This window comes from Pistacia vera, unplaced genomic scaffold, assembly GCF_008641045.1.
Source record: "Pistacia vera cultivar Batoury unplaced genomic scaffold, PisVer_v2 Contig1126, whole genome shotgun sequence".
Taxonomy (NCBI): domain Eukaryota; kingdom Viridiplantae; phylum Streptophyta; class Magnoliopsida; order Sapindales; family Anacardiaceae; genus Pistacia; species Pistacia vera.
Window position 1 is genome coordinate 170,287 of NW_022195167.1, and position 24,316 is coordinate 194,602.

At 37.7% G+C, this 24,316-nt stretch overlaps 3 protein-coding genes across 5 annotated transcripts; 1 reads left to right on the forward strand and 2 right to left on the reverse strand.

Annotated features, from left to right (window-relative positions):
* Positions 1-775: 775 nt before the first annotated feature.
* Positions 776-3,022, reverse strand: LOC116142270 (protein LATERAL ORGAN BOUNDARIES-like). Of its 2 annotated transcripts, none has more exons than XM_031427716.1 (2): positions 2,811-3,022; positions 776-1,770 (listed from the first exon to the last, which is right to left on the reverse strand). In XM_031427716.1, exon 2 carries the CDS (start codon positions 1,763-1,765, stop codon positions 1,205-1,207), a length of 561 nt encoding a protein of 186 aa, XP_031283576.1. In that variant the 5' UTR covers positions 1,766-1,770; positions 2,811-3,022; the 3' UTR covers positions 776-1,204. The 2 variants fall into 2 exon arrangements, with proteins under 2 accessions (XP_031283576.1, XP_031283573.1); XM_031427713.1 differs by having other exon boundaries at positions 2,753-3,022.
* A 7,279-nt stretch (positions 3,023-10,301) lies between these two features.
* Positions 10,302-12,769, forward strand: LOC116142208 (disease resistance protein RPM1-like). The gene has a single exon (XM_031427652.1). It carries the CDS (start codon positions 10,321-10,323, stop codon positions 12,475-12,477), a length of 2,157 nt encoding a protein of 718 aa, XP_031283512.1. The 5' UTR covers positions 10,302-10,320; the 3' UTR covers positions 12,478-12,769.
* On the reverse strand, positions 12,183-14,798 carry LOC116142222 (putative pentatricopeptide repeat-containing protein At1g64310). 2 transcript variants are annotated; one of them, XM_031427666.1, is made up of 2 exons: positions 13,077-14,798; positions 12,183-12,300 (listed from the first exon to the last, which is right to left on the reverse strand). In XM_031427666.1, exon 1 carries the CDS (start codon positions 14,796-14,798, stop codon positions 13,140-13,142), a length of 1,659 nt encoding a protein of 552 aa, XP_031283526.1. In that variant the 3' UTR covers positions 12,183-12,300; positions 13,077-13,139. The 2 variants fall into 2 exon arrangements, with proteins under 2 accessions (XP_031283526.1, XP_031283520.1); XM_031427660.1 differs by having other exon boundaries at positions 12,216-12,346.
* Positions 14,799-24,316: the final 9,518 nt, after the last annotated feature.

Here is a 24,316-nt window from a genome sequence, read left to right on the forward strand (position 1 = left end):
TATATCTACATCAGTCTGACTTAAGACTTAAAGAAACTAATATAAGATATAAAGTATGAGAGCGAGAAAAAGGAATTAATGGGCAGCGGGCGAGAAGTTTACTGTGTGATGACTTTTGTCTAAGGTTTAACTGTTTTGTCTAGGAAATACTGGGGATGAAAAGAGGAAAGGCTGGGTATTGGGAAAAAAAGAGGCTGAATCCCTTAGAAGAAAGAAGAAACTACTTTATATATATATATCAGATCCAATGGGGTCAGCGACTGTGACTTACTGTTTCAGATAATTGCTATCTTGCATAGAAATTAATGCAAGGTGAGGTTGTTTTCTCAGGCTAATAATAAAGAACGAAAATCTAAAGCAAACAGATTTTTTACATTACAGTACACCCCTTTTTCAGAACAAGATGAAAACTACATATGGAAAGACTTTAAATTGATGCATAAAAAAGGAAAGGCATACTGTTTATTTTCTGTTTCGTTCAGTTTTAGTCTTAACATGACCATTGATACATTGTTTCATAGTTTATTAGTAACTCGCCATCTTATAGGAAAAAAGTAAAGACCTTACAAGAATTATACAGATGGTTAGGTGCAAGTTGGAGTTGAATTTGAAGATGTTAATTTGTATATCTTTTTCAAGTCTGCGGCAAAGAAGGTCTAGAAAAATTTGGTGAGAAAGTAAGGCGGTGGTCCTCAAGAACAAAGTAGAAAGAAAGGTAAGAAGAATATATAATATATATGTAAAGGTGGACTAAGCCGTAGACTAAGGCTATAGAATCCTCTTTACTTAATATACTTGAAACTTTTATTCTTAAGCATTAATTAACTATGACACAGAGGACAACAACTCCGCATGCACATGGCTAGAGCTGCACAATTGACAGTTTGACACAAGAAAAAGCTATAGTAGCCACACACTAACGCTATGTTCTAAAGCCTTATTTAGCTTAGGTTTTCAAACTGCACATTAAAAACACTGACACCATGCTTAAACCCCATGTTTTTAGGATGATAAATACTGAATCTACCAGAAAAAATGCGAACATAAACTCAAAGTGATCTAGCTAGAAGAATCCATGTGACGCTATCTAGCTAGAAACCTCAACCAAATATATAGCACCATACCAATGAGATCTTGATCATCAGGTCTTGTCCACAGAGAAAAACCTAGATGGGTTTTTTACCATTGAATGGGTCTTATAATTTCACATATTATTGCCTTCTCCTCCTCCATCGTTGATATCCCCTGAAGGGTTGTCACTCCAAGGAAGAATATAAGGATGAGAGTAAGATGGAGGCTGATAAAAGGCATCTCCTTCATTACCAATTCTTCTACTAAACTCAACTGGCCTCTGGCGAGGCACCATAGGTTGAATCGAACTCACCCCGGGTGGTACAGGCAGGGCTGTTGGTATTTCATTACAGGCGAAACGGATCAAATCGGCATTAGCCGCATCAAGTTCCTTCTGGAGCCTTTGCACCTGTCTCTGGAGGAATGAGATGGCACCTACACAACCATAAACTGGATCCCTTACTCTTGCTTCAGCTTCGTAAGCAAGGGAATTCACAGCATCCTCTCTTTGGTGAGGAAGGAGCTCATTAAGTAGCTTTGTCACATTGCTTGCACCAAAGATCTTGTGAACATTGGCAAATTTCTGAGGCTCCTCCGGTGGGAAGTATGGTGCGAAGATGCAACCGGGCATACATTTCCTCCTCAAGAACTTGCAGGCGGCACATGGAGAATTGTAAGAGCTGGATGAAGCCATTTTCACTGCATCAAGAAGATACATACAAAAACCATCAAACAAATTGTTGTAAGATTTTCTTTAGATTTTTTTTCTTGACAAAAAATTGATGGAAAGAATACTACAATGTATATTCACATATTTAATATACAAGGTAAAATTTAATATATAGCAAAATCTTTTGATTTACCTGCAAAATCTTTTGATTTGCCTTCAGATGTGTGTGTCAGTTTCCTCCCCTAACTTTAATTGGTTCAAAGTTTAGATTCAGAAACTTTTGTAATATTGTTATTCAGAGTGATTTTGCTTGGTAATTATAAAATAGAATTAAGAAGTACCACATCCAGAATGTCTAAAACTCTTTAAAGTTTGAGAAGAACATCAACGCGCAGCCCTAACTCTCTCAGTACTTTCTCTCTCTTTCACAATCACATAAACACACACAGACACTCACAAACACACATACGCGCACAAATATACTCAAACACAGTCTGATTAATTGTCACTGCTTGTTAGATAAAGAATACCTTTTGATTGTATCTCCGTGTCATACTCTCTTTTGTTTACTGTGTTATGATTATTTGATTTTCTAAATCAATTATTTCTTACATGTATATATACTTTACTCTCAACTAATCTGGTGGCTCTTGTGCGTGTCTCTCTCAATTTTGATTTTCAATTTGGCTGTTTACTTCTTTAGCTCATCAGCTCTCTTTCTCTCCCTCTCTACCTCACAAGTCTCCAGGCTTCTAAATTTAAAAGAATCCAGTTGCATGAGTAATTGTGAACTCATTTGTTAAATGAGTTCAACATGCGATCTGACTGGTGCAACTCATCACAAGTGTATTAAGATAATGAATACAGCAAAGTCCTAAATTAGAGCCTGTAACGCAGAGGAATCTAGTATCACTTTAGGCTTTTGTTTAGCAAGAAAACACAAGAGGTCATAAGAACTATTAACACATAAAAAGTAAGAAAGCAGCTATATATATAGATATATAAATTTACCTGTTGGTGATCTAGGTTTCTTTGATGATGAGATGAGATGAATATAAAAGGGAAGTACCTTTTTCCCTTGAAGTAGCTCTTTCTAGAGCAGTTGTTTGTTTCTTCCAAGATAGAGTAGGTTTAGTCTGTGACTGTGAAACTGGAAGCTGCGCAGGTTTAATAATTACAGGAGGTGAGGCCTGAAAGAGGAAACCCTAATTGAAGAAACGGAGAGAGAGAGAGAGAGAGAGAGAGAGAGCTGCAAAAATCCGGTAACAAAAGATAACAGGAAAGAAGGGAAGGCAAAGAGCATTTAGTGGATGGAGAAGCAATGGAGGCAAAAGACAAAGGTAATAATGGGAGGTACACTAAAGAATGACTATGACCTTGCATCTAATAATAATATGAGGGATGTGGGGATGTCTCCTATTTCTCATTCTTCAACATATCTTTTTCTCATGCACTTGAGACACCATATATTCCATAATCCAAACTATTGATAAAGCGAACTAATCACATATTAATCACATTAACACAATGCATCTTTTATTAATTAATTCCCTTCTCTTCTGTTAAAATTAATATATATTTCTTAAAAGAGCTACATGTATAAATATATATACAGGTCCTCTTAATGCCTTTCTTATATATACTTTTTCATTTTGTGAGTAGCCTCACAGAGAAACTCTCACCTATAGCTCTGTCTAATATTGATGAATACACATGGTTGCTGCAAAATCATATTCATCTTCTTCATTTATAATTATGATTGTGAATGGTCGTCCATCGATGCTTTACAGTTTACCCCTTTGATACCGAAATTGCAAATATATAAAGCCAGTAAAATGCATATACTAATCTTGTTTAAGGTAGGTCAAAGTATGAACCAAATAAAAATATAACTCAACTTTTTATAAATTCTACCAACAATTGTATAAGTAATGGTGATTAACTGACAAATGAAAAGATAAGATAGTGAGAATTGCAGAACAAATTGGTAATGCACTTTTTGCCACACAACACAAATTTAATCAACCAAATGAAGCTATATTAACCATATTTTTCAACTTTGAGGGAGTAAGCAGTGTGGAATATTTATATATATCCATGACATCAGCATTTTCAGAATTAACGCATTACACGACCTCTGTATAAGCTAGGTTTCTGTTTGACATGACCAAAGAGTACTATAATAATAAACCTTTTCTGTGTTAGGGTTATGAATGGGCTGGGCCCATTTGTTCATTAATTTATTTAAGCAAGGAATTTTGGTGAAATCAGGTCCGTTATCTTTTATGCTTGTCCCAATTTCAAACATAAATTATGTAACAAAAGAAAAAGTAAAAAAAAAAAATTGAAACTTTCTTCTCGGCCATAATAATCAATTTGTTATAATAAATGGACCTCCACCCCACTTACAATTTGAGGCGGCAAGTGAGGTGGTGGGGGGTTGATGGTTATAAATAACCCCCTCCCTTCATTTTGAAAGACACAAAAATTTGAGAGGATTCAATAATATCAATTGAATATCATATCTCTCAGTTCTCTCACTTTGATCCTTGTTATTTTACTTTGTTTACTTTATTCTTTAATGAGTTAGTTATTAAATAAAACCTCTGAAATTACAACATGTTATAAGCACGAATAGCTCAGCAAGTATAACGATGCACCCCTACTAAAGGTCTGTAATTCAATCACGCCGCGCCCTTATGGCTTGATCTATTTATTATTATTAAATACCGTCTTTATGGTTAGATCTAGTTATTTTTGTTAAAAACTGTCTTTATGACTAGATCTATTTATTATTGTTAAATATTGTCTTCATGGTTGGATCTGTTTATTCTTGTTGAATACAACCTTTATGATTGAATATGTTTTTATTATATTTTCAAGAGCTAATATTAGTAATTATGTTTCCACCTTATATATGATAAATGAACTTGAAAATCCATAAATAAATACTAATTTAGAACCTAAAGTTCTAAGTACTTATTTCAAATATGGAGTTTATAAAACAGAGACAAAAATGAACCTGAAGTTCCATATCATGAAAATGAAGTCATAGCGCTCTACAAAACAAACATTAGTTGCCACTTCTTCCAATCACTCTGAAACTCTTGCGCTTCACGAAGCCAGTTGAGAATGCATATGGTTAAGATCTATCATCCATCATGTTGAAAATACATGCTAGTTACCACATACCTCGATGCTCTTGCAATTGTAATTAAATGAAGACAATGCAAGATGTATTGTTCAAGTTAGAGGAGGATATATCAAAGGAGACAAAACCATGCATATTTCACCAAAATTCTTTTACACTCACGAACTCCAGCAAAATCGAGAGATTGATGTCAGACAAATACACTCTAATGATAATCTTGCGAATTTATTAGCTAAGGTCTTACCAACATCAACATTTGAAAAGTTAGTGTATGGCATTGGTATGTGACGACTTAATAAGTTACTAAATTAATTTTATTATAAGAGGGATCATTGACAAGAGGAGCATCAATTAGGGGGCGTTTTTAGAAAGGCTTATTGTACTGGACATATGTGTACTATACTCTTTTTCTTTGATTAGGTTTTGTCCCATTGGGGTTTCTTTACAAGATTTTTAATGAGACAATACGAGACATGTCCAAATTCACTTTACAGTTTCATTATTTCTTTACTTAGGTTTTTTATTCCATTGGGTTTTTCTTAAGTAAGGTTAAATATAATTATTTGTAATTGATGGATGTCTAAAGAGGAGTGTTATAATAAACGAACTTCCACCCTACTTGCAATTTAAGGCTGCAAGTGAGGCGGTGGGGGTGCAAGCATGTGTGTGTGTGTGTGTGTGGGAAGGAGGGGGGGAGGGGGGTGATGGTTATAAATACCCCCCTCTCCTTCATTTTAAAAGACACAAAAAATTAAGAGGGCTAACAATATCAATTGAGTATCATATATCTCAATTCTCTCACTTTGATATTTGTTATTTTACTTTATTCTTTCATAAGTTAGTTATTAAATAGCACTATTGAAATAACAAACACAATTTACCAATGATTGTATTGTAGTACTGTATTATTGATGATTTAGCGGCTCGGAATGAGTGGTCTTAATCCATATGTTTTGTCTTAGACGGTTAATACAACAAAACGTAACAGCTGATCTATGACCTTTACACAGCAATACTTTTACCTTGAATTGACGGCTTGAACAATCCACCTTTCAAATTGAGTGATCTTGAATTTTATTCCATTGAGCTTCCTATTTTAAACTTATTGTGGCTTCAGAATATCAAAGCGGAAGAATCTTCCCATGAAAACCGCAGTGCATGCTTGATTAAAAAACTGTAAAGGATAATAATCATCATTAATCCATTCTATATAATTACTTAATTATATCTGCAAACCTAAACAACAGGCCTCACCCTAACTACACAACTTCAATTGTTGCATATATATTATACTATATTTTGCTTCCTGTAATAAGATTAGTTAAGGAATCATTATTAAATCGTGTACACGCAACCTATGAAGTGCTAATCCTACGAAAAATAAGAGAGTTGTAAATAGAATGTGAAGTTGAAGATGGCCTTGGTTAATTAACAAACTGATTAACTGGACATATGAAATGGTGGAGACGTGGAGTACCAGGGTCGATGGTTGGAAGGTTTTCAATCAAGGGGAGATAAAATTATTTGGTGATTGAACAGTGATTGAGGTGACAACATGATGTGACATGTAGAATAGTAAAGTATTTCTGGAGAATTTCAAATCTAGTGTCTCAACTCTCAACTATAGGTTATGATGGAAGTTAATAGTAGTAATTTGGTAAAGTTGCATCTCTATCTCATTATGAAATTAAGAGATTAATTTTACTAATCAACTTTCATGATTAGATGAAAGAGCGAATCTAACATGATCTTTCAAATTTGAGTGTTTACAGTTATTAATAAGGGTGATTATTAAAACTTATATCCGATTGATAATCTCAGAATTTTAAAAGATTAGTTAAGACACACGTAAACTGATTTGAACATCTCGATCATTAAAAAAATAAAAATAAAAATAAATTTCATGATTAGAATGAAAACCTCATTGCCTCACTAAACCAAGAAAAAACTTATTCTTCTCTCACACAATCTGAATAATGCAAGTAGAACATGGAATCCACTCCAAATAAACAAGATATTGAAGTAAATTATGCATTTAAAATACTGTTACTAATAAAGTGAGAAAATATGATTGAAATAAGAAAGAAAAAAGAGCGTACCTAGAGACAAAGTAAAAGATATAGGGAAGTAGAGTTGGCAGTAAGTGGGGTATTGAGAAGTAAGTAGAGTTGTCGTATTTGTTGCGAGTCTTAGTCTCTATCACTGAGTCACCATCATGTTTGAACGTTTGGTCTTTGGCAATTGCCATGGCCCCTCACTCTCACTCTCACTCTCACTCTCACTCAGTCTAAGCCTGTCCTCTACTCTCTCTCGTTCCCCCAGGATAAGGGTTTATCTCTAATTTCAATGCCCATGTTTTCATGTTGAATTTTTGTCCTTCAAAAACAGCTAGAGACATTAATTCTTTCTCCTTCTATATGTATATGTAAGTGTACTAGTAATTCCCATTAAAAGAGAGTAGAAATTTGGGAATTCACCGAATACTATTTAAGTGTCTGTACAAACTGTCATCTCCACAAAGGATGTAAAAGAACAACTGATCCTGGTATATGAATAGAGTCCAGTCCCCATCTAAGTTAAGTAGCCAAATATATGAAGCCTCGATCTTTACCTTAAANGAGAAAATATGATTGAAATAAGAAAGAAAAAAGAGCGTACCTAGAGACAAAGTAAAAGATATAGGGAAGTAGAGTTGGCAGTAAGTGGGGTATTGAGAAGTAAGTAGAGTTGTCGTATTTGTTGCGAGTCTTAGTCTCTATCACTGAGTCACCATCATGTTTGAACGTTTGGTCTTTGGCAATTGCCATGGCCCCTCACTCTCACTCTCACTCTCACTCTCACTCAGTCTAAGCCTGTCCTCTACTCTCTCTCGTTCCCCCAGGATAAGGGTTTATCTCTAATTTCAATGCCCATGTTTTCATGTTGAATTTTTGTCCTTCAAAAACAGCTAGAGACATTAATTCTTTCTCCTTCTATATGTATATGTAAGTGTACTAGTAATTCCCATTAAAAGAGAGTAGAAATTTGGGAATTCACCGAATACTATTTAAGTGTCTGTACAAACTGTCATCTCCACAAAGGATGTAAAAGAACAACTGATCCTGGTATATGAATAGAGTCCAGTCCCCATCTAAGTTAAGTAGCCAAATATATGAAGCCTCGATCTTTACCTTAAACTGTAGATAGTTACAATGAAATATATTATAATATATAAATGAACTTGAAAATTTCATTGGAATGGGAGAAAAAACAAATTAGCTTCTGTTTGTCTTAATTTGTTGCTCTTATCTCTTGAATGCACCGACTGCTTGTAATTATGGGGCCCGTCTCCGTATGAGATTATGATTTAAGAAAGGTAATGATTGACATTTTCTTCAACCTTACGGGGAGACTGTGTCTGTATTTTGCTTATTACAATATTGTTTTTATTCTAATTAAGGATTAAGACCCCCAAATTGCAATCATGTCCTGCCGGCTCCACCTTATTTACTTAATCTAAATCTCACTTTCACTGCTTCTTCTTTAATTTGTTTGAGGAGAGTCGAGAGAGAGTTACACGCCCACTGGCTTTGATGTGGGTCACCTTGCAGTTGCAGTGTATGGGATCAAAAGTAGCCGAGATGCAAGCAAAAAAGTTGATAATTTTAAAATAAGAATGGCCCTAATCATTAGACATGCGATTATTGGTTCATACCTGATTTCTCAATTAATGTTCACTGTATATTATATTAGTTTTAATTTAACTACTTCAATGTGGTAGTGAGGGTCATGGATTCTCTATTTTTTATGTATTTCTGGATATGAACGAACAAAATAAGCTCATGCGCATTTGAAAAATCAGCCATATGGGATGTTCTGAGTGTTCAATACCATAATTGAAGACCCAATAAGCTACTCTTTTAAGTAGGCAACGTGCTACTTCTTATGTATCTCCCTATTATTCTGACTCTCAAGCAAGAAAAACTGAAAAAGAATCACATTTTTCAGGCTATATATACACAACAAGATTACGCCTTTTCAGAATGTTGTTTAGAGTGAAAGTAAAGTCTATATAGATCGGTCTCTGACCTAAGCATATAGGAGCCTCAGTAAATTTATATCACAGACAAGTACATGCGCAGTTTAATTGTTTATATATATGATCGCACTCCACTTACTGCAGGCATTTATGAAAAGTTGCTGATATATTTTCCAGAGATCTGGTTGGGCCTATAAACAATGATTTGAGCCTCAAAATGATAGGCCTGATTATCAATGGGCCTATATAATGCACTGTAAGAAGCGAGAAAAAAAAAGTGATACACCAAGCACAAATGCACAATCACAATCACATGAACATGGGAAAAATCCAAACACAAAATTGAGAAATCCTACATTATTGTGTACTTATGTTCACCTAACACTTTTTTGAATACTTTATAGATGAACATAAAAAAAACATCTTTAAAACTTTGTTTGAAATGATTTAATGAATCAAAAAGATATAAATGACAATAAAAAATCAATCAATAAGCAAACAAATAACCGTAACATATTATATAAACGATTTTAAGCAGTTCACCTAAAATGACCGTGTCCATAAGAAGATTATTGATTTTGCTAGATTTACGAAGAACAGCAAACATACAATGGGTTTAGCTTCTCATCTTCAGGCCTAATCACTCAACCTTACAATCTCTCTTGTGTTTAGGGTTTTGTGTTTAGGGTTTTGGTCACTGTTACAATTCGGAAGCTTGTTTAACACTTGATGTGTTCTTTCTTAAGCTTAGTCGCTGGAGCTAAAACTTAAGACTCTAAAATTTGTATAGCTGAAGAGATTATGCATTTTAAAGGGCCCTAACATAATTTTCTATAAGCTTTTAAATTTCAAATCTTTTAAGGGAAAAACACAATTCTTTTGCCTGAACCATGAAATCATTCATGCTAAATTTCATATTTTCGTAACGATAATAAGATTCATAAGAGCTCTAAAATATAAATTTTTAAACTCTCTCAATATATAACGATAATAAGTTACTGAAGAATGTTTGTTTCTTGCAGTGCAAGTTGTGAGTGAAAGGTTTCTTTCAACTCATTCTTGACTTTCTATACAGCCCACGTCCTCACATATCAAGCTACTGACTGGGTCAATTAAACTCCATTTTTTTATGCTTGCAAGACCTATATTTACAGCTCCTATTTTGGGGATATGCTTCGGATTTTCGATAATACAGTCACCAAAATAGACTGCTTAACACTTTAGCATTTGTCATTTTCCATTCCACGTACAATATTGCCGTCTTTTTGCACATCTGTTCACTAAGAAATCGTTTATTAATAGGCCCAAAAAGACTAACAAGGTGAATGAGTAGCACTGCAAATCATAGCAGAAATTCTAATTCAGATCTCCTTCTGGGATACCCAGTTTTTTCTCATTTATTTGAAAGAGATGGCAGAAGCTTTGGTGAAGTTCTTCCTACAGAGATTGAATTCTCTACTACGACAAACAATCGAAATCTTCTACGGACTTGAACATCAAATGGAGTGTCTAATAACCACACTTGGGGATATCTTAAAGTTTTCTGGTGAACTATGGAGTGCAAAAGCCGATGCTAGCACTTCTAGTTGGATAAATGTCCTGAGAGATATAATTCGAGACGCAGATGATCTGATAGATGAATTCATCATTCAGATGGATCAGCAAAGGTCGTCTGATAGGTCTGAGTTGACCAAGAGCTTCGCAAATGGATTGCAGGAAATAGTATCTCGTCTTGCCAGAACTATCCACAAAATGGAAGAACTGAAAAATTCAAGTACTGTCAAAGGAGACAATGAATCTGATATAAATAACCCTCAGGAGATAGAAGAAGGTCAGACATCAGCACAAGGAAAACCCAGTGCCATTGGAGGAGAGGAGAAAGATAACGAGGAAAACTCTCCTGAAACTGAAGGAAGCCAGACAGCAGAAGCCAAAAATTCAATTACCATTGAAGAGGAAGATAACAAGGAAAGCTCTCATGAAATAGGAGGCCAGACAGCATCACCGGCTGCTTCTCAAGTCCTGATGAATTATACTGACTTACCTTATTACCTTCAATCCTGTTTGATGTATTGTTGTATCTTCCCCATCAATCACCGAATAAGCAAAGGGAAACTGATTCGATTAATGGTGGCCGAAGGCCTGGCACAAGAAAAGCCAGGGCAATTAATGGAGGATACAGCGCAAGAAAACATCAGCGAACTAATCAACCAGGGAATAATCCAAGTCAAGGATGAACACATAGGAGAGGGGGCTTATTTGACTGTCAACCCTCATTGGCATGAAATCATTCTTTGCAAGATGGAGGAAGAAAACTTCATTACTGCATTTACCGGTGCACATTCTTTAATTCCCCATACTGCCCACCATGTTTCAGTTTATTCAAACCTGACAACAGTTGCACCCCAATTAAAAAATGTCCGCCCTCGAGGTTTGTTCTTCTTGGGGAGTCAAGATCTCTCTAGAGACCATGGGAATTGGTTAAATTTCAATGGGGCAAAATTTTTACGGATCCTCGATCTAGAACGTACAAAGATCAAGAGATTACCAGATGAAGTGGGAGACCTGATACACCTGACATATATTGGCTTAAAGCACACAGATATAAATGAGCTTCCACCAAGCCTTGGTAATTTACGAGCCCTGCAAACTTTGGACCTCAAATACTGTGGGGACCTTGCAGCACTGCCACACGAGGTCCTAAGCCTGGTACAATTGAGGCACATCAAAATGTACAAGAGATTAAATGTTGGTGGAGTGAAGCTACCACCAGGAATTGAGAGGTTGAGAAATATTTTGAGCCTCACAGGTATAAATGCTGGTAGTGGTACTGCACAAGAATTGAGTAACCTGAGTCATCTCAGAAGATTGGGAGTGCTGGATGTGGCCGAAGAGAATGTTGGTGACCTCTTTGCTTCTATTATGATGATGCAGAGCCTTCTGAGCCTGTCTGTAGAAGCAAAACATTTCATTGAAGGAACACTTGTCCTCTTGGAATCGTTCTTGCCCCCACCACTTCTTGAGAAACTTCAACTCGAAGGACGTCTAGAAAGGATACCAAGTTGGTTTAGCTCAATGGAAAGGCTCACAAAGCTTAGATTAGGTTTTTCTCATCTGTCTGAAAACCCAGCATTGTTACTTCAGGACCTACCTAATCTGAAAATATTAATCCTGTGGCATGCTTATGATGGAAAAAAGTTAGGGAAAGAATTCTGCAGGGTTGGGGGATTCCCCAAGCTAGAGATTCTCACCATTAGTTCACATGTTCTGGAAGAATGGACAGAGATAGAAGATGAAGCACTACCGAGATTGCAATATCTCCACTTGCGTAACTGTCTAAATCTGAGGATGCTCCCAGAAGGACTGCAGTTTGTAACCACATTGAAGCACCTGACATTAATACCTTTACTTAATGAGCAAGTACAAAGGTTGAAACCTGGTGGAGGAGAGGAAAATTACAAGATCAGGTACATTCCACAGATATCATACATGCCTATGTCTGATCTGCAAGATTCATTTCCATTACCACCATGCACACCCACTGAGGAGGGAGATATGTTGGGGTGAAGAGAAGTTTTAGGAATCAAGTTATGTTGACCTGGCACATTCTGTACTTTAGAGATTTGACTTTGCACATATGCGTGTGTGAGTGTGGATCTATTCTCTTTTATGTTATTTGTGTGGGAAAAGCTAGGTTTAGCACAAACTGGGACTTTATATTAAGATTCTTACAGGTTCAAAGAATCAAATTAATTATTTGTAATTTATATTTGATCAAATCCTATTAACAGTTGTGCCTAACACATTCTCTGTAATCAAAGGATTGCTGGAGTTCAATCACACACTAAGTACATTAAGGATACAGTACGGACAAAACTCTTAAGTAGTAGGCCATTTATGACTGAAAAGTAATTGTCTACAAGGTTTTACCCTCAGCTCTCTCCACAAGTTCCAGTAATTCTTAAAAATCAGATTAATATCTAGTGCTGCAAGTGAGTGTGAATTTAATTGTCAATATGAAGTTACTGCTTCAGAAATTACAAAAATTAAATTTCTTCAACAAAACAATCTCAACAGAGTTGTTACATAGCAGTCATCTCTAGCCTTTGCCATGTATCACTACAGTGGTGCATGTATAATCAACGGAAGCTTTACAAATTTTTTACCTCTCCGGTGAGGATCCTGTCCACGAGTTGGTGTGAAGAGGATTTTATACATCATTTCCAAATTCAATCACTAGTGCCAACGATCCAGCTAAGTCCAGGTACTTTTCTTAGTCCACCATCTACTAAATCCCTCAACTTCTTCACATCATCCCACCTCCCATTGCTAGCATATATGTTAGAAAGCATCACTCTATAAGCACCTTTGTTTGGGTCATTTTTGAAGAGCAGCTGAGCTCCAATTTCTGCCAATTCTGAATTCTGATGAACATCACAGCATGATAATAGTGCTCCCCAAATGCCAGAATCTACTGGCTTTGGCAAGGACAAGATAAAATTGTATGCCTCTTCCAAATTTCCAACTGTCCCCAGAAGCTTCACAATGTAAACATAATGTTCAGTTCTAGCTTGGATGCGAAAGTCCTCCATCATCTGCCGGAATATTTCCAAGCCATTATTAACAAGGCCACAATGGCAGCAAGCACAAAGGAGAGCAGCAAAAGTAGATTCATCAGGTTTTAATCCTTCAGCTATTACCTCCTCAAACATTTTGAAGGCCTGAGATGCAAATCCATGCAAAGCAAGACCCCTAATTACTGTATTGTAAGTAACAATATTCCTTTCTGGCATAGTCTCAAAAACACGAATCCCCAAGTCCACAAACCCACATTTTGAATACATGTCTGTGAGAGCAGAAGAAACCACAACACTAAATTCGAAACCACGCTGAATAACATAACCGTGCACCACACTACCAGGCCACACATTTGTTGATTGAGCAGCAGCAACCAGCACACTGGCAATCAAAACAGGATCTGCCTTCTTGCCTTCAATATGCATTTTCCTGAAATAGTACAATGCCTTTTCATAATCTCCATATTGAGAATAACCCGTAATCAAAGCAGACCATGTCACTAAATCAGGCTGAAATAAACTACTAAAAACACTATATGCAGAATTCATGCACTTACATCTAGCATACATGCTCACAAGTACACTAACTACATGATCACTGGAATCAAAACCACTTTTCAAACAAAATCCATGAATTCCTTGGCCTATACGTAACAATCTCGATTCCCTTAAACCCGAGATCAACCCAACCAAAGTATACCCATCTGGCTTTTTCCCTACGCGGCGCATCCAATTCCAAAGCTGCAAGCTTTTATCCCAAAATCCACAATATTCATAACCAGAAATCATGGAATTACACAATATCAAATCCGGGTCCGATACCTCAATAAAAACCTTGCTCGCATCATCAATAAGGCTTAGGTTTGAATAGGCAGTAACAAGTGCACTACTAGTAACAGAATCCAGTCCTAATCCTGAAACTACCATTCCATGGACAAGTCTCAGTCCTTCTAAATCAAAACTCTCAGAACACGCGCGAATAATACACGCATAGGTGAAGTTATCGGGTCTTATTTCAGTTCTAAGCATGTTTTTGAATAGTGATATTGCATCATTAAGTTGGTTGGCTTTGGCGTAAGCACGAATAATAGAGTTCCAAAGGAAGACACTTCGTTGTGGAGTTTTGTCGAACAAGTTACGAGCAGATGAGAGGTCATTGTTCAGAGCATAGAGTCTTGTGATTTTGGTAGCATAAAATGGGTCACGTAAGAGGTGGGATTTGGTGATAAGAGCATGCAGTTGTTTGGTTCTTGATAGGCTTTGATGAGACTTTGAGAGCTCTAAGACAAGGGAATCAAGTTTGAAGAACATCAAACTATGGAACTTACGTAAACATATGACTGTTTCGAGGTTTCAATTTAGAAGTCGTAAATTTATCTTAGGAAGAAATAAACAACTGTGATTAATTCTTTCTAGGGGTTTATAAATTGAAATGATCAAGACATAAGGAACAACTAGATCGACAACTAGATCGACAACCAAAATGTTTCCTATACCTGTCAAACGACTCAAACCATAGGAACCATTATGCATTGTCTGTATCGTGCCAAATTTATTTATAGAATTTCAGGTCTGTCCAAATATTAAGAAATATGTTTGATTAAAGATATTTTTATTAAATTTATTTATAAGGTGTTGTGTGTGATTTTTCCATCAAACTCGGAGAAGTCGGATGTCAGCAAGGCTATAGTCCGATTTAGAATCAGTTTGACTTAATTGATTGTTCGACCCAGCATACGCTAGTCGCGACCAATCTCTACAATTGTTCAACCAGCTCAAAAATAACTTCAGATCATGGACATCTCGAAAGAGATCAGATCGATAGCAATCCTGGCGCAATCTCAACGCTCAATCGTGAGAATATTAGAGTTGCATTTCAATCTTAATTGTAATCCTTTTATTTTCGCTCTTTCCTTTGTACAAAATCTGTATATAAACCCCCTCCAACGATGAAAAAGGGTTAGCAAATTGCTCTAGGATCATTATTGTAAGCTTTCATAGCAAATACAAAGATAGTGGATGTAGGCTCAAGAGTGTAATTTGCCGAACCATTTTAAAAACTCTTTGTGTCATCTACTTTACTGTTCTTAATTCGTTACATTGCTAGTTATCCGTAATCACGTACACATCCGTTTTGATTCTATCAAGGTCAATCGGATCGCTCTAGTTAATACAAAATCTTGTATCAACATTTTGGCGCTATAAGGAGAGCCTCTGCCGAATTTTAGAATTTCCGGTAAACAATCTTAGTGACTCGATCACTCAAGGCCAACAATGGTTCATACAAGATCAAAAACAACCACCAGAAACCATGACAACGTGAAAACCACCCACCAGGAGGTGCATCAAGACGTCGCTGAGTGTCAACCACCAGTGCCGCTGGTGCAGCAGGCCATAAACCAGTAGGGAGCGGGGACGTCGAATTTCGAGAATGGTCAACTAGTGGAGATGATCAGAACAATGGTTGTACAGGTGGTGTAACAAAACGTGGCTAAGTTGAGAAATCAATAGCCAGCCCCTCAAGACCTTGACTAGTCGTGCTTCATCGACGTCACCCCAACAAGTCGGAATTCAGTAGGTGACTAATCTGGTTTGTCGGCACCGAGGAATGGTTGACAATTTCAACATTGTCGGGCACATTTCGCCCATGAACGAGAGTCTTGCGGTCAAACTAACTCCGGGAGATGATCGGGTAAACAACCCATAGGGGAGGATGAAGATAATGGTCGCCAAAGGGATACTTGACCTACTCGGCGATATCCTCAATGTCAGCGTGCCACTTTTAACCCACACTAAAGGTAGACTCATACCTCGCAAGCTCGTGAGATGAGTCATGTGCGCCAATCTGGCAATGACTGATGTTCCAGTTATAACCAATGCCGCGAGCAACCCACTGATGAGCATGATAATACCTACCAACCGAGCCGTTATGACTTCACTTCGCGTGTCAATGTGCACAATGAAGGGGTCTCACAAGCAATAGACTTGCAAACTCACTTGCTCAAGGTAAGGCTGAATAGACCTAGCCAAAGTAACCCTCATAATGAAAACTTAGATTAGGTGTAAAAAATGTTCAACGATCTAAGAGCCCACCAGAACAATGTGGCGGAAGAGAGATAGTAAGCTCTCCATTCACAGAGGAAGTTCGTCAGGCCTCGCTTTCCCAAGAATTCAGGGCGCCAGAAAGCAAGTTTGAGGGGAAATGGGAAAGACCACCTTGACTCTTTCAACGACCTGATGGAGCTACATCAGGTCTATGACTTGGCAAAATGTCATTGCTTCTCGGTCACTTTGGTAAGGGATGCCAATAGGTGGTACAAGAGGCTCACGGCGAACTCGATTAGTTCTTGGCAACAGTTCTCCTTACTATACCTATAGCAACTCCAAGCAAGGAGATAGTTCACAATGCTGCTTAGCTACCTGAGCAATATTTGTTAGGAGATAGACGAATCATTGACCTCGTATCTAACGAGGTTCCAGAATGAATAGGCAAAGGTCGTGGATGCACTTGAAGAGTCAATCCAGATTTTTCTAATTGTGGTTATCAAGCCGCAGATGTAGGTGTGGAAAGAGCTCCAAAGTAAAGACCATGTAAGCCTGGTGAAATTTTATCAAATGGCTACTAAGCTTCAGTGAGTGGAAAGCTCACTAGCAGCCTTAGCCAAAAGCTCACCACGAAGAGCCCCAAACAGGTGACAAGATTGCCCAGCAGATAAACGGGCCAAGACCGCAATGACAAGGATCGGAACAGGTTTCAAAAGAGGCAAAAAACATAAAATCACGGGGAAAGGCAACTTTTCCGTGATATGCAAAATACACCCCCTCACTCAAGAGATAGCTCATATGTATGAAGTCTCCCATGAGGCTAAGAGACTGCCTGCTCCAGAAGGGATAAGGGGGGTCTAGGTAGAAGAGACCGACATAAATATTGCTAATATCACTAGGACATCGAGCACAACACCAATGAGTGTTGGGCTCTAAAGGATGCCATCAAAAATTTGATCTAAAGGGGCCACCTAAAAGAATTTGTCAATGAGGCACCAACTCACGAAAGTACAGGCGAGCAGAATAATCAGATCTGACAAGCCCTGACCAACAATAAAGTCCTAGTAGGCATGATCTATGGGGGTCCCGACATTGTGGAAAGCTCAAGGCAGTCTCGCAAGCAATATGTGCGAGAGGATATGCGCGAGAGGGAAAAACAGACTCGGTCCCTCGAGTAATGACCTATGAACAGAAGTCGCCAAAGCAGCCTAGACAAGTGGATGAGTATGAAAAATCTCCTCGCCACAATCATGAGCAATCGTGATCGCAGCAAGGATCGACAATGCTTGAGTACTCAGGGTGATGGTCAATAATGGCAATGCAGCAAACATCATTTTCTTGTGAGCTTTCCAAAGGGTTCACAGAGCGAGACTTTAGGGTGTGTCCATCGCCGCTCTATGGATTCACTGGGGATATCCTAGTCCTCAAGGGAACGATTGACTTGCCCGTGACCCTAGGGGCGAAACCCAAGATTAGGACAGTGATGGCATAATTCTTAGTGGTGGACTGCCCGACCATTTACAATGTCATTCTTGGAAGATCGATCCTGGATGATCTGAGTGCGTTCACCTCAGTACGTTGTCAAGCAATGAGGTTTCCAACTCCAAGTGGGTCGTAATGATCAAGAGTTGCAAGAAAGAATCTCAAGAATGTTACGACCGGGTCATTCATGCTATATTAAAATGGCCGCTCTCGAGAACCATAGTCATCCTTGAGTTCAAGCCAAACCCCGGACCTCTGGAAGACACCATAGATCCTTGCATCCACAAAGAAGAGCCCGTAGCAGGGCCAACAAAAGAGCTACGAGAAAAATCTGTCAGCGAGGAAGACCCAACTCGTGTGCTAAAAATTGGCGTCTGTTTGGGCGATGAACTGGCAAACAATCTGGTGGGGTTCCTAAAGAAAAACCTGGACGTGTTCGCTTGGGTACATGCGGATATGGTGGGGATTAGCCCCAAGGTAATGTGCCATAGATTAAATGTCGACCCCGCAGCTTGACCAATTAGACAAAAAAGAATATCTATGGATGTAGAACGGTCCAAAGAGCTCAAAGATGAAGTTGACAAGCTTCTGAACATCAACTTCATCAAGGAAGTGAAATACTTGGACTCATGGTTTTAAAACCTGGCCCGGCCTAACCGGTTGAACCGGTTCGACCGGGAAGCTGTGGCTAGATCGGGTCGGTTCATGTTAAAAACCAAAAATAGCAAATGACCCGCTTCCACCCGTGGTTGAACCGGTTTTGTTCCAACGAACCACCTGTCCAACCGGTATAACTCGGGTTTGCTACAGTAAAATATTAAAAAATAAAAAGTAACCCTTTTCAACTTTTCTTTTCTCCCTTCCCCATTTTTATTCGACAAAACCAACACCAGTAGAGAAGAAAAAAAAAACGCATTAAAATTAAAATCTGCATTTTGTTTTTTTGTTTTTTGCTGACGTCAGCATGATGACGTCATGGTCTGACTTGTCGGTCAAACCTTTTGACTCGTAAAACCCGTGACCTAGTGGCTTGGCCGGGTTACCCCCCAGGTCGGGTTTTAAAACCTTGCCTAGACTAGCTCGCCAACCCAATCTTGGTGAAAAAGTCAAATGGCAAGTGGCTGAATCACGTCGACTTCACAGATCTGAACAACGTCTGTCCCAAAGACAACTTTTTGCTACCCTGGATTGACCAAGTAGCAGATGCGACAGTTGGGAGCATACTACTAAGCTTCATGGATGCATACTTGAGATATAACCAAATCCCAATTTATCAACTAGATAAAGAACACACCTCATTCATTACTGACCGAGGGATTTACTGTTACAGGGTAATGTCATTTGGCTTGAAGAACACTGGAGTGACCTATCAGCGTTTGGTGAACGAAACGTTTGCCGAGAAAATTGGCAAGACAATGGAGGTGCACATCGACAACATGCTCGTCAAGTCAAAGGTCGCCAAAAGCCACATTGAGCATTTAGGGGAAATGTTCGACACTTAGAAAATACAGAATGAGACTCAACCCTTTGAAAGCAGGTTCAGAGCTTGACAAAGAGTGTGGCCACACTTAGTAGGTTTGTCTCTTGAGCTACAGACAGGTGCTTACCTTTTTACAAAACCCTGAAGGGAAACAAGGGTTTCAAATGGACAGAGGAGTGCGAGAGAGAATTCCAGGAACTGAATAAGCACTTAGGGCAGCCTTATTTGCTGTCAAAGCCCATCCAGGGTGAGCCTTTGCTTCTGTATTTATCGGTATCTAAGTCTGCTATCAAAGTCAATTTGGTACACAAAGAGGCTGTAGAGTGCAATGGCCAGTGTACTATGTGAGCAAGAGGTTGCTCGATACTGAGACAAGATACCTCAAGATAGAGAAGCTCGCCTATGCACTGGTCATCGCCACTCGAAAGTTAAGCCCCTATTTCCAGGTGCACTCCATACAGGTGTTGACAAACTTTCCACTAAGAAAAATAATGCAGAAGCCCAAGGCATCGGGTAGATTGATTCAGTGGACAATGGAGATGAGTTAGCATGATATCAAGTATGCCCCGAGGACAGCAATAAAGGGTCAAGCTTTAGCAGACTTCATTTCTGAATTTTCCTATCAACCTAAGGGAGAAGTAAGCCTACCAGGGGCAAACACCTCGAAAGCAAGCGAACCAGAGAAACCGAGGCTTGACAGCCTATGGCAGTAGACTCTATATGTAGATGGGTCCTCAAATAAGAAGGGAGCAAGAACTGGGCTCTTACTCGAAAGCCCTGAAGGGAACCCAATTCGAGTTACAGTCAGATTCAGGTTCACTGTCTCGAACAACGAGGTAGAGTATGAAGTAATGCTTGGAGGGATCCGCCTCACTAAAGAAATTGGGGCAAAATCCATAAAGATCTATAGCAACTCTCAACTCGTGGTCCACCAGATTTTTGAGGAGTATCAAGCAAATGATGACAAAATGGTGTCTTATCTTTTGCAGGTACAATTTGAGCTTGAGCCGTTCAAGATTTTCACTGTTCTATAGATTCCCAGAGAAAAGAACTCAATAGCCAATTCTCTGGCTCACCTTGCTTCGGCGATGAGCAAAGAAGCGATTTATTCCATTCCTGTCAAGTTTCTAACAAGTCCTAGCATCCTCGCGTCCCCGAAGTTAGTCTTAGTAACAGGGCAAATATACAACTGATGGATGCGATAATTGCTTACTTAAGAGATGGAACAGTGCTTGAAGGAAGAAGTGAAGCCAAGACACTACGAGCAAAGTCGGCTCGATACACACTCATCAATGACAAACTATATAAGCGTGGGTATAATTCACCCCTCTTTGCGGTGTGCTAATCACAAGGATGCAAAATATGTCTTGAGGGAGATCCACGAAGGCATTTGTGGGAATCATGTAGAAGGCAGATCTCTAGCATACAAGGTACTTCGCTAAGGTTATTACTGGCAACAGTCTTTTACGACATAGTAGACTACGTGCATACACTACAAGAATTTAGGCTTTTTGCAACAAAATAATTTGTCACTATAAATATCAAAATTGTGACCATTTCACTAATGTGAGGAATTATATTGGTCACTAGGTTGGTCATATTAAGCTCGTACTCTTAAGTGTATGATGACAAAAGAGTGTTTGGTCACCATAGCCTAATTATTTATTGTGACAATAATGATTTGTCAATGTAAACTAGTTTATTGTGATAAATTATTTGTAATAATAGAAGACAATTTTTATCACTATAAGTGATATTTTGTCACAGTTGATTTACATTTAAAGACCAAATGATAAGCTTTATGGTGAGAATATAATATATGATAACGAAATTGATTTTGTCAAAATTATGACAATAATGACTAAATTATTTTCTCATAATTTTAATAGTGACTAAAATTTATTTGTCATTGACTTTATTGTGACAACATTTATTTTGTCACATGTTTGTTTATATGATAATATTATTTGTCAAAGATTACATAGTGACGAAAATAATTTTGTAAAAAAATTAATAGCATGACAAATAATTTTTAATACAAATATTTTTACATGACAAATTTTTTATTGTCAAAATAATATAGCCGTGACAAATATTTTTTGTCATCTCAATATACTTTGTTTTTCTATCTTTGCATAACCCTTCTTGCATATTTTTTGGGTAAAAGGTAATTATATAAAGAATAAAAGAATGAGTCCCAAAAAGAGGACCCCTACAAAGTCAAGTTCCTTGGACAAGCCCAAGCAACCAAGCCAAAGAAAACAAAAAAGGTGGAATGGATTTACATTCTAAAAAAGCCACCAAGCAAGCCTCCAAGAGGACTCTACAAAATTACCAGCAACACAAAAACAATGTCAGACTTTGGTATACAAAAGTCAACTGCACATGCTATACACAAAAGAACCATTCACCCACAGAACCCAAAAATTATGCACAATAACTACTAAAATCCTGCTTATATACGCAACCAAAACAAGAAGAAAAGGAGGGAGCAGTAACCTACAATCTGTAAATAATTCCCCAGCAAAAACAGCTTAAGAAAAGGTTCTAGTCAATGGTGAGAAAAGTCTTCTTCCAAGCCTCCAAGGTTTCAACATGGAAATATCTACAGCCCAAACAGTAATACTCGCCTAGCACACACGAATAAGTAGGCAAGAATGCAGCAGCTCCCTTGGAGGAAGAGACTTAGCGGCATCCAAAACCCAAAGAGTTAAAAAAACAAAAACAAAAAAAGGGAAAAATATCATCAATACAATATGAACAATGTTTATAGCATTAAAAGAATTTGGAAAAGCATAAAATGGTAACATTCTTAAGAGAGAATGGAATTATAAGGTAATACAAAGTAGCTACTATTGGGTGTTAAAGGTGAGCCCATGGAGGTTGGAACTAGTCGATATTGAGTAAAATACCCAAGAAAAACCAACATTATAACTATCTCCATTGACTTAAAGCTAGGAGTATTTGGCACATAAGGGTTAATCATTACTTCAAACCAGGGCAACATCTTACAAATTATTTGCATTGGGAAACTAAAGATGATAAACTAACAAAATGGTTTCCTCAATAAGCAGTTTGGTTGAAGGAATAAAAGCTACTAATTCATCAACACCAGCAGTACTCCCACATCAAAAACATAAACCAAGATTCTCAAGAATTAATTATATTTGTAGAACTTGATCATAGTTGTATCCTTCAACAGAACACACTTATCTTCTTATTACTTAATTAAGGGATAATAGAATATATGAAGTGATAAAATAATGCATCCTCAAAGAAGTTACAATTCTAGATTATTCTAGATTTCAACATTCATCATCCAACCACGTGCCTATCATACAAAAGTCATGCTGTTTCACAAGATGCACCAAATGCTTGTAGTTTGATCCTCACGTTAAACATCCAACAGATCATATCACAAAATAATGGAAGGTAATGTTTGTCTCTTACCCATAAGTGACATATGGCTCCACCTTTTGTAGTTGTTCTTATATGCCTTCACTAGCCATGGCAAAGACACCACTAAAGATTTTCGTCAATCTTAGTTTGTACAAGATCTTCCTGGTTTTTGGGTGCATGTCATTTTGCCTGAATAAAATGATAATGAGATATCATAACCCAAAACAATACAAAGCAAAAAACTTTAGGCAAATCACCAAAGAATGTAACATACCCTTGTATGCATATGATAAAAAGCAGCTTAGATTTTGGCTCCACCATAGCTGATTTTGCCCTTTTCCCCCTCTGTTTCATTCAGATAATTTCTAATTCCTTCATAGAGACACAAGGTAGTAATTGCTAATATCAGACCATGTTTACACTAAACCGTAAACATTAAGGATAATGGGCAAACACAACAAATTAATGTTTATCACAAACAAATTATCATCAAATAAATAATATTGAATGAAAGCTGAATCCAAGAACAATCGATTCAACAAGTAATATGATTTTGATTACAGTAAATCATAATAAAAAGACTAACAAACATGCTGAAATTTTGTCTCTATATTTCCACAATTATATATTATTGCTCAATAAATTCCATTTTCTATTAATTTCTCCCACACAACCAATGCAATGCACCATATAATCAATTTAAACGCAATATGCCAGCTCGAATGAAAAAATTTTAAGTTGAAAATGCCGGAGATTCAGTATATAAGCCTTAAAAATCAAACCTTCAAATGAAATTCACCGCCGCCGCCTCCTTGGTGACAATCCCTAGCCAGATGACTATTTTGTTCATAGTTGTAACAAGCCCCTCCGCTGCTGCCCTTTCATCTTTTGCCTCTCTACCCACCGCCGTCGCCATAGCCTCCACCACTGTCCAGTTCGCACTAGGCTTGGAATAGCACGATGTGATTCCGGCTACCAATGGACCCTTAAACCATAACTGCAACAAACAAAAACCTCCAAACTACACATTATATTAACCCAACACAAGCAACCAGTGCACCCCAAACAAACATCAAAATCACCTTGAAAATGAACAAATCCATGAAAACATTAAAAAAATAGTGAGAGAGGGAAAACAAGAATGAAGAGAAAGAAGAAAATAAATTAGGGAAGGTGGCCACCTGTTAGAGTTTGTAGTGATTTCGATTGGAGGTTGTTAGATTTTGGGGCTGTTGGAGGGAAGTCGGTGGGGATGAGAGAATGTGAGCAACAGGCATGATAGAAAATTAGGGGTGAAGCTTTTGGGGTGGTGGGGTGAGGAAAATAGATAAAAAGGGGCTGGGCAATTTTTTCTATTTATTTGAAATTTGAGTTTTTTTAATTATTAAAATTGGTTATTTATTATTTATTATTTTATATTTTT